Source organism: Nelusetta ayraudi, unplaced genomic scaffold (genome assembly GCF_046127955.1).
Source record: "Nelusetta ayraudi isolate G7.1 ecotype Tasmania unplaced genomic scaffold, CSIRO-AGI_Nayr_v1 ptg000073l, whole genome shotgun sequence".
Taxonomy (NCBI): Eukaryota; Metazoa; Chordata; class Actinopteri; order Tetraodontiformes; family Monacanthidae; genus Nelusetta; species Nelusetta ayraudi.
Genome location: NW_027466123.1, coordinates 1,410,756 through 1,421,308, shown reverse-complemented (window position 1 = coordinate 1,421,308; position 10,553 = coordinate 1,410,756). Strand labels below are relative to the sequence as shown.

General features: G+C 43.0%; 1 protein-coding gene across 1 annotated transcript; it reads left to right on the top strand.

The window, feature by feature from the left end:
• The first annotated feature begins 2,313 nt into the window (after window positions 1-2,313).
• On the top strand, window positions 2,314-9,961 carry LOC142899501 (ras-related protein Rab-18-like). Its single transcript, XM_076043107.1, has 7 exons — window positions 2,314-2,479; window positions 3,961-4,016; window positions 5,525-5,586; window positions 5,821-5,893; window positions 6,419-6,537; window positions 7,092-7,158; window positions 7,773-9,961. The coding sequence occupies exons 1-7, from the start codon at window positions 2,412-2,414 to the stop codon at window positions 7,943-7,945; spliced, it is 618 nt and encodes a 205-aa protein (XP_075899222.1). The 5' UTR covers window positions 2,314-2,411; the 3' UTR covers window positions 7,946-9,961.
• The last annotated feature ends 592 nt before the right edge of the window (window positions 9,962-10,553 follow it).

Here is a 10,553-nt window from a genome sequence, read left to right as displayed (position 1 = left end):
AAGAAGAATTTGTCTTCACAAAACAATGTGTGTGTAAAATCTTTGTTGAAGTCTTTCTCAGCCTCTGTCTCCATCTCAAACGTCTGTCGCTTCCTTCTCTCCTCTCGCCTCTACGTGTCCACTGACTTCCAGACAGTTTGAGTTCAAGAAATTTCAGCTGAAGCAATACGTGATGCCAGTGTTGTGTGTGTGTGTGTGCGCGTGTGCGAGACAGAGTGGGCATTTGAAATGCATCACAGCAGGGTCTGCAACGTCTGTAAATGTGGTTTTGAGTGGAGGTTTATAGATTGTACCGAGCAGAGGAGTAAATGCGTAAGAATTAAGATAAGACGAAGCTAATGGCAAATGTAGTTGATATGCAATCAGAAAGGGACTGTACGCCACTTGTTGAAATTGGAAATTGAGGCACTGTTGAGCAAGTTATGTGTTTAAAGTGTTTATGTGGCTATTATATGAGTTGCAATTTAATGAACAGGTCACCCAGAAATGAACGTTTAGTTGGAGTGTAATGTCTGTCTCACAAACTGAGCTAAGCCCCCTCCTTCCCGCCCATAACAACCACACAGGCTGGATGACTGAACGTTTCTGCACCTGGAAGCCAACACTGACATTATTCTCTGGAGAGATGAACGTTTTCTTTTTGTTTTTGTTTTTTAAATTTTGACATTTCCAAAAAGGAAAGGACTTATAGACAGAAATGTACCATTTTACTATCTTGTGCATGGAGAGGCCTTGACAACTACTGAACATTCATTTCTGGGTGAGCTGTTTTAGCTCTTGAAATACTGTTGCATTTTCCTACTGCTTTTTTTAAAACTTGTTCTCAGGTTCTTTCCTGTGTTTACCAAGAACACCAAAACGTGTTTTCTGTCTTAACATTACTTCATTCATGTGAGTTCATTTTGTTGGTTATTATTTCCTGTTTTTTTTTTCTTTCTTTCTTTCTTTCACCCAGGCACTATATGAATCACTGCTAAAACGCCTTATCACCCAAATGCTTCTGAAATATCAAGCAAGTGCAGTTTAATGATTTTCAAAATGTCTATATTTCAACACCAGGCTTCCTCCTAGTGCTGTTTTCAGGTTATTTATTAAATAAACTATTTTAAAAAAGTACATGTCTTGTTTGTTTATGTATGTAGGTATGCGTGAATTAATTTGTCTCTGGAAAATATATGTGGGGGCGACACGGTGGTGCAGTGGTTAGCATTAGAATGAACGTTGCAGGTTCAGTGTGGAGTTTGCATGTTCTTCCTGTGTCTGCAGGTTCTCTCCCGGTGGTCCAACTTCCTCACACAAACCAAAAAGAAGCATGAGGCGAATCGGGAACTCTAAATTAGCGGTAGGTGTGAGTGCGAGTGGTTCTCTTTCAATGTGGTCCTGCGATAAACTGGCAACTCGTCCAGCCTTTGCAAGAGACCAATTTTCTAATGGATTGAATAATATTACTTTTAGCCCACAATAATAATGTAAGAAAACGTATCACCAATTATTTTTTGATTAGGATCAAAACTGTTAACTTTGTCTCGTTGAGATTTTTTTTCTATTTAAGCGAAAAATAATTTCTTCTTCTTCTTCTTCTTCTTCTTCTTCTTCTTCTTCTTCTTCTTCTTCACCTCTAGATTAGATAACTGTATTCGATAGTATCACAATGTAATATATATATATTTTTAACTTACTATTTTCTAATTACTAATACAACTAATTCAAAATGCTACCGCATGTCTACCAACTCAAACTGGGGCAGCACATTTCACAACTCCTGGCATCTTTTTTAATGGCCTCCAGTTAAATCTAGAAATGAATTTAAGAGAAAGCTTTTCACTCTCGGGCTCCTTTCTTGATTGAAGAGCTCATTGTACGGTATCATCTTCCTAGAGTCTTTTGCTCTGAGGTCGATAAATGCCGCTCTTGACACAAATCTGTAATGAATTGAAGTCAAGGTTTATTTATTTTTTGCTGACCAAAGCGCGGTACAGATTAAAATACAAAAACATGCACAGTTATACATTAAATAAATCAATTAAGAACTTAATTTTTTTATTTTTATTTTTTTTTTAAATACAAAAGCACCATCTTAATAATTAAAACGACCAATTGAAAAACAATGCGATGAATGAAAGAGGGGGGAAAAAACACCACATTATTATAATTTTGGTCAGTTGAAAATTAAACTATTACACATTGCTTTATAAACATCTATGTATACACTGGAATATAAGATTAGAACATCGTAAAGATGACGCGTTTTACAGTCCCGTTAACTCAAGATGACAACAGATGTACGTCAACACCGGAAGTAGCCGAAGATTTACCGGAAATGTTCGAAGTGACGCGTCGCTGCTGCGAGCTGTAAACAGGAGCCCCCAGGTCGCTGGCGAACAACTGTGTCGTGGTGGCCGTTTGTCGAGATGGAGGACGACATTTTAACGACTTTGAAAATCTTGATAATAGGAGAAAGCGGTGTCGGGAAGTCCAGGTAAAACAACATTCCTCAAGATAATCGCTGTCGTGGGTCGTCTGCTAACGGTTTGCTAGCTAGCGTTCCCCTCGCAGCCAGGAAACACAATGTTCGGGTCACGGCCGACAACAGCTGTTTAAAATTGGACCTGGATTGAAGCCAGTTGAACCATTCGCAGTTACAGAAACATTACCCCCTTTTTTTTGTTTTTGCCAGCGTAAGTCGGTGCGGGGCTCTCTCCGCTAGCCTGGAGCCCCTTATACCTTCTGCTGCATGTGACATCACGCTGTCGCGCATGAAACAGCTGTTTTGGGACGCCGCAGCCAAGACCTCGGTTTGTACTCGTGGCTCTAGTTTATTCATTCCAAGCCGAAATATTCTGTCATTTATATTCGTGACACCCTTTACAACCGCGCCCTAAACTCCCCGTGGGATATATATATATATATATATATATATATATATATATATATATATATATATATATGTATATATGTATATATACACACACATATATATATATATACATATATAACCTGACTGATGGTTTATCTCTAGAAGTCTTTTGCCCCAACCATTAGCTAGACATTCAACCATTAGCCAGATAGTCATCATTTGTTGCTGACGAAGTCACACCATATAAAGCACATTTTATCGTGACAAACAGATATCATAGTATAGGTATAGTACTTCTAGTATAAAACATAAAGTTAGCATACGTTTGTTGTTTGCGATGATCTTATTTCTAACAGTTTTTGTTTGCAACTACTACAAATTCTTCTACATGTCTCATGGCGCACTGATTTTTAGTGTGTGTGTGTGTGTGTGTGTGTGTGTGTGTGTGTGTGTGTGTGTGTGTGTGTGTGTGTGTGTGTGTGTGTGTGTGTGTGTGTGTGTGTGTGTGTGTTCTCGCTGTAGTACGGGCACTGTGATTCCTGTACATAGTTAAATGTTCACCAAACACGGAAAAAGGGTGTGTTTACGCCACCAGTGTCATATATACAAAATGGCTCTGCGTGTGTCTCCAGGAAACAGTCGGTTGTTGTGATTATTATGGCCTGGAGGTAACCGGGTCCAAAACAATACGCCATTTATTTGTCTTTTCTGGCAACAAAAAAATAAAAAAAATAAAAATGCAACTGTTCAGACTGTCTTAATAATTAATAATTACTGACATGCTGCTGGACAAGGAGCACACAAGTTGATTTGACCTGAAGAAATGGCTCAGACAGAAAGAGTTTCTTTGTCATAGTTAACAGGAACCCCCCCTGTGCTCCTGACTTTAGTCCAGTGGTGATACTTGTCTTGTATTTCCAATGAAGGCTAAAAGTGAACAATAACAAGTAGTCAGATGCAGGATGTCTTACAGAAAAGGCGTAAAATAGTTCACTCGTTCTGCAGCGAGGAGCTTCCTCAGCCTTTGCGGAATAAAGCCGTGTTTAGCCGTGAGTCACATTGTCACTAATTCCCAAATTATTGTGCCCTCCTCCTGTCGACAGCCTCCTCCTCAGATTCACAGACGACACGTTTGACCCGGACCAGGCGGCAACAATAGGTGGGTACCTACAGGTAACCCGGTGCCTCCGGCAGAAACTGTAATTTTATGCTGATGCCTAGTTTAAGTGACGCGACGTCCTGTCCCGCACCAGGATGACGCAAGATGTGTTGATAATTATAGTTTGAAGAGTTGAGATGACGTTTAGGTGTATTGGGAAGTTAAAAAAAATAATAAAAATAAAATAAATAAATAAATAACGAGCTAAAAATAAATAAATACAAAAACCCAAAATGCAGCTGTCTTTGCATATAATTACACTTTTCCTGTTTTGTTTTGTTTTTTTCAGAAATTTGAATTGTTGTCAAACATTTTGTTGTTTGTCCAACTACAATTGTGGCCACCACAAACAGCACAATAAGTACACTGAGTTAAAAAAATAAAAACAACCTAAATCTCAAAATGACAGAATGTGTTTGATACTGGTCAAAAGTGTTGTGGTTTCCTCCTGGTTATTCTTCATTTTTACCTCAGACTTTAACTCAGGCATTTGCTGAATGAGTGTTGACCAGCTGAATATAAACGTTAACTGCAAAACCTACCTGCATGCTATTTTTTGACATGCGTAATGAAAACATGCAACAGTGCAGGACATAAATCACAGCTATATATGTCGTAAGCCTAGCATAGCATAGTCGTCTAAGTCATATTTGAACGTTTTCGGAAAACACAAAGAAACACATTTTTTGCTAGCACGCTGGTATCTTTTTTTTGTCAGATATCACAATTTGGCCATAAATGACTTAGGCGATTATGCTATTAGGCTAACGATATATTTAGCTTGATGTACACAAATGAGATCAGAACATAGCCGGTAATGGGCTTGCGAGGGCCAGTTGCCCATTTGCATTTGATCAAAATATGTTTCTGTATTTTTAATTGATTAGAAGTCATGAATTGAATACAAATTAGATTTTTGTCGCATGTTTGTTTTGTCAGCCATGTCATTAAAACCGCCAAACAAATGAAAGGAAAGCAGAACGGAGCTTTCACTCAGCCTTTCTTCGAAGGTCACTTTCCAAACCGCACTCTTTATTTATTAGTGAGGAACGCATTACACTTGATCCTCGGCTTGTCTCCACATCCACCTTTTTTTTTTTACTCTACTGTTTTGGCTCTAATACATATACTCAACCAACCCCAGATGTTAAAACAAGCCCACCAGACATCTTTCTTTCTCCTGCAACTCTGACCCATCGAGCTCTGCCATCCAGACACTGCACGGTGTATAGAGAACGCATGTGTTGAGAACTCTGGTTAATCTACATCTCCCCCCGCCGATGGGCACAAACTTGTTGGTGCCCTCCTGTAAAAGAACGAAAAGCCCACGACGGTCCCCCGAAATAACTTGAAACTGACAAAAGTGGCGGTGAATAAAAATGTAGAGAGAGGAGTGTGATGGTTTCAGCTCAGACCGCTGCACCACGCTCTCTCTCGTGGTATATTTTTTGGTGGCGCTCACATTGTATAATACGGTATGGTCGACTGATATTTGTCCTTCTGCTTAGGCGTGGATTTCAAGGTCAAGACCCTCACCGTGGACGGCAACAAAACAAAACTGGCAATATGGGTACGTGAATTCATCGTCTTTTTTTTTTCCCTTCTTTTTTTTTCCCCTTGTCACTTCTCTCAAGCGGCCAGAAGATGGCGCCAAAGTCGCACTCATGAGCGCGCTGCTGTTCTCTCGGTAGCCGGTCTCGTTAATTTATCCCGCCTGGGTTTCCTTCTGTTCGAGCCAAATGATGGATTTTTTTTTTCTGTGTCCTTTAAGTCTGAGCTGTTTTTTTTTTTTTTCTTTCCCCAGGATACTGCGGGACAGGAGCGATTCCGAACCCTGACGCCAAGCTACTACCGTGGCGCACAGGGAGTCATCCTGGGTAGGAAGCAGTGGAGCTCATTTTCTCTGCATCTGTTTCTGAGCTATTGGAAACAATGCACAACCTACATAGTTTGTTGTTATTATTGTTATTATTATTATTATTATTATTATTATTATTATTATTATCATCCATCCATCCATTTTCAATACCTGCTTCTTCTTGAACGTGTTTATTATCACAATTTAGTTCCTACAATAATTCATTTTTGTTCTATATTTTCCTACTCAGTCTGCTGATGTGTAAAAGCAGAACCCGCTGCGCTTCTAATTCAGTGCTCGTCATGTGATGCTGTACAATTTTCACTTGTTTTGACATTTTGCTGATCGTTGTTCTCCATCAAGTCACTGCGTATAAATACCGTGCGCAACGCCGCATGAAATACGACTATTTTAACAGTTTAGCTTTTTTTGCCCCCCCTCGTACGATGGAAACTTGCGATGGCGAAAGAATGCATTTCCATCGGACGAAGAACCCGCGTACTGTAAGATGCGGGTGCGTGTCTGACGGCGGCCCCTGTTGCAGTGTACGACGTGACGAGGCGGGAGACTTTCACCAAGCTGGACAACTGGCTCAACGAGCTGGAGACGTACTGCACAAGGAACGACCTCGTCAAAATGCTGGTGGGGAACAAAATCGACAGGGTGAGTGTTTCCTGATGTGGTGTTGTTGTTGTCGTATCTATCACTTCTGGCTTTTATTGTTTGGCTAACTTTAGAAGCTAATTCTAGAACTCTATCTCTCACTATACATATATATATATACATATATATATATATATATATATATATATATATATATATATATATATATATATATATATATATACATATATATATATATATATATATATATATATATATATATATATATATATATATATATATATATTCCCCACTAGGCGGTGTTTATATTAAAGAAGAAAAAGTTGTCTGCCTGCCCGCTTGACAAATGACGGAACTGAAAAGCGGTGGCAGACAGACTTCCATATTTTTAGCATCTGGAGGCCAGAATCCGTCGGCGGGAATAAAACTGCCCGCAGAGTAGAGTATGATAAATGTATTGTGTCCCGGTCTTTGTTGCCAAAAAAAAAAAAAAAAGGTGGATTTTTTTTTCTCCTCGTGTCCACGACGACTAGAGTAGCTGTCTGCTCCACCTCACGGGCTGGAACTCAGCCGCTGCCTCTCCTTTGTTTTAGGAAAGCCATGAGATGGACAGAGCGGAGGGGCTCAAGTTTGCACGAAAACATTCCATGCTGTTCATAGGTGAGTGTGCAGCGCTCACTTCCCCCCTACAAGACCGCACGGCGTCCAGCACGCCTTTCTCCAGCAATGCGTTTGCACCTCACGTCGTTCTTCTTCTTCTTCTTCTTCTGTTTGGTGCCTTAAAATAATCTCCCTGTCTTATACATACATGCTTATTGCGAACATGAATAAAACGCCATCGCTATATATGTCCGGTATATAGAGTAATGCTTGCTATGCGACGCTTTCTAAGCAGGGATGCTACCGCTACCAGCACTGATATCGGTACCGATACCAGGGTTGAGTTCTCTACTCGATACCGATACCAGTTGTGTTTGTGCGTATGTAAAGTCATTCTATGAATGTGCACAGGCCTTATCAAGTACATCAGTATCGGTATTGGTAGGTGGCGATACTGAAGTACTTGTACTCTACTCCTTGTATCTCAGAGTGGTATCGGTGCTTCTCCGCTTATCCCCACTGATGATTATGATCCTGGTGCCATTCAGTACATCCGTTCACCACTGCAGCAGATGACAACACCAAGATGTGTTTGGTTCCTTATTTCCCTCTCTGTGTTTTTTTTCCTTTTCTTTCTCTCCAATCATTCCCCCCCCCTCCCCCCCACTCCTCAGAGGCCAGCGCCAAAACCCGCGACGGCGTCCAATGTGCGTTTGAGGAGCTGGTGGAGAAGATCATCCAGACGCCCGGCCTGTGGCAGAGCGAGAGCCACGGCCGCGGCGTGCAGCTCACCGACGAGGACGCCGGCGCCGGCGACTCGTGCGGCGGCTACTGCGCCCTGTTGTAGGTGCGCACAGAAAGGAGAGAGAGAGAGAGAGGGAGAGAGACTTAGACACACACACACACACACATACATACACAAAGAGAGGGACAAAAAGACTTACAAACACACACATGCAGACATTAAGACTTACACACACACACGCACACACACTCAAAGATAAAAAAGACTTGGACACACACACACAGACAAAAAGACGGACACACACACACACACACACACAGCAAGAGAGACAGACACATACAAAAAGATTTACACACAGACAATCATGAAGACTTATGCGCACACACAGACAAAAAGACATTCATACACACACACAAACGCACATCATGAGAGAGAAAGACACACATACAAAAAGACTTACACACACACACACACACAATGCAAGAAGACTTACACACACACACACACACACACACACACACACACACACACACACACACACACACACACAGACAAACATGAAGACTTGAACACACACGTAGACAGAAAGACAAAAGGTCTTAGATGCACACACAGACAAGAAGACACACACACACACACACACACACACACACACACTCACACACTCACAGATACATGCGCTCAAACACAAGCATTGCCACAAACACACCCTTCCCTCTGTGTGCTTCCCTACCACGGTGGAGGTGTGACTCCCCCCCCGCCCCCCCTCCTCCGCTGAGCTAGAAGCGTTCTCACACGTTGCCTGTGTTCACACTGACACAACATGTCTGCGCACCCTCTGACGTGCTAGCGGCGCGCCGCCTGAACGCCAGCGCAGCTCGGCCGCCTACCTCCTCTGACGACTTTAAACCCCCCCATTCACCCCCCCCCCCCTTCCCTCTTCCCTCTCAGCCTTTTTTTTTTTTTTTTTTTAACATTACTTTTGTGCAATTCTGGGAGCTTCAGCGCGACTCGTGTTGTCCGTCGGTCGAGTCGGTCCCAGTCAGTTTCAGTGCTTTGAGCTTGAAAGTACAGATAAAGGCAAATAAAATGGGGGAAGCGGTTTTTGGCTCCCCTCCAGTGTTTTATCTTTTTTTTGGGGGGGGCCTCCACTCGTCCAGTTGTGAAGACAGCCATCATCCGCACAGTCTTTTTCGTGCTTCGTAATAATGCCTCCGTGTGTCCTGAAAGCGTCACAGAGTTACCCAGCGTCCCAAAGGCTGTTTCACTATTTTTATTGGCCTGGACTCTAAAGCGTCGTCGTTTGTGTTTCGTCGTTTTGTTTTTGGCTTGAAAACATACGATTAAAGAGCCGGAGAGCAACCGGCAAAGATTTCCGCCGCATGCAGAAAAAGGAAACAAACCTCTTAACATTTTTGCACAACCTCGCCAGCGACGTTCGCCCGGGAACGCCGCTCCCGTCCGCTCCCGTCCGCTCCCGTCCGCTCGTGTTCTTGCGACGCTGCTCCGCGACCCAGGCAGAGGACGGGTCGGGGCGTTTCCCACCGGAGTTATTGGGGTGGAAAAGGAACCGCGCTCCGCATCCCAGATCGCTTCGGCGGCGCTCCCGCCGCTGCGATGGGTTTGTCAGGAGCGGCACTTGCCCCCCCCCCCCCCCCCGGACCTCTCGCCGTGTTGGAAACGCCGTCCTAGAACTCCGCTTTGGAAACGGGGACGTTCAGAGCGGCATGGATTCATGTCTTAACGGAACTTTTTTTTTTTTTTAGTTTCCTATGTTTCTTTTTTTTAAATGTTCAATGTGTTAAAAATCCTTTTTTTGATTTTTTTTTATTGCATGAAAATTCCTTTGTGCCATTATCTTTGCTTGTATGTCCACTCTTTATACGCTGCTCATAACACAATACTTAATCTTATAGATGACTAGAAGTAGACTTTTACTTTGTATTCCGAGTATGCTGATACATGTATACCTTGTAAATTATGTGCATTTGGTGGGAGACTCCTGTACGAATTGTAAAGTTGAATGTATACATATTTCACTGCAGTCTGCCCTGTGGATTAAACAAAATAAAAAAATCTTCTTTTTGTAACAAAAGAAAAATAAACGCATACAAGCCATTCGTCGAGTGTGAAGTTCTCGAGCTAGCGCCGCCTCGTCCTGTCATTGTTGCCGTGTTGGAAATGTCACTGTTAGGTGACGGGTTCTTTACCCGGGGGCCGTTACATTCCTCTACGTCCTCGGCATCGAGGCCTGTGTTTAAACGGTGTCAAGTGCAAAGGCCTCAGAGCCCAGACGTGCGATCTTTCTTTGGCGAGCCTCTCAGGAAGCGCGACCACATCCATAACTCATAACTGCGCTAGCGCCTCGGCCCTTAATGTGAGCGATTCCTGGGCCATTATGAAAGGGGTCCGGGGTTGGGGGTTGGGGGCGGTGCTTGGCAGCCGAGAAAGCGCGAGAAACTCTTCCTCTCGTAAGCGTTATCCCTCGTCTCACTCTGCGGTCCGGGCGGCCGTCTGGAAATATGTCTCAGTCAAACAACAGAGGCGGCGCACGGAGAAGCCTGCCTTCATGTGGTGGCGACCGTGTGCTGAGCGCTACGCTGCCGTTTCCTCGTGTCTGCGTTGGAAAAACGGCAATTGCTCCACATGTCTACCTGACGTGCGTTTCTAAGAACGGTTCAGAGCATTATTTATTTGCCCGGTGCATATT

What these genes read in the sequence shown, in the direction of transcription:
- LOC142899501 (XM_076043107.1), top strand. Translation starts at nt 2,412, where the DNA reads ATGGAGGACGACATTTTAACGACTTTGAAAATCTTGATAATAGGAGAA. An exon ending in AAACAAAACTGGCAATATGG is followed by an intron (nt 5,587 to 5,820) that starts GTACGTGAATTC and finishes TTCTTTCCCCAG; the next exon opens with GATACTGCGGGACAGGAGCG. An exon ending in TGGGGAACAAAATCGACAGG is followed by an intron (nt 6,538 to 7,091) that starts GTGAGTGTTTCC and finishes CCTTTGTTTTAG; the next exon opens with GAAAGCCATGAGATGGACAG.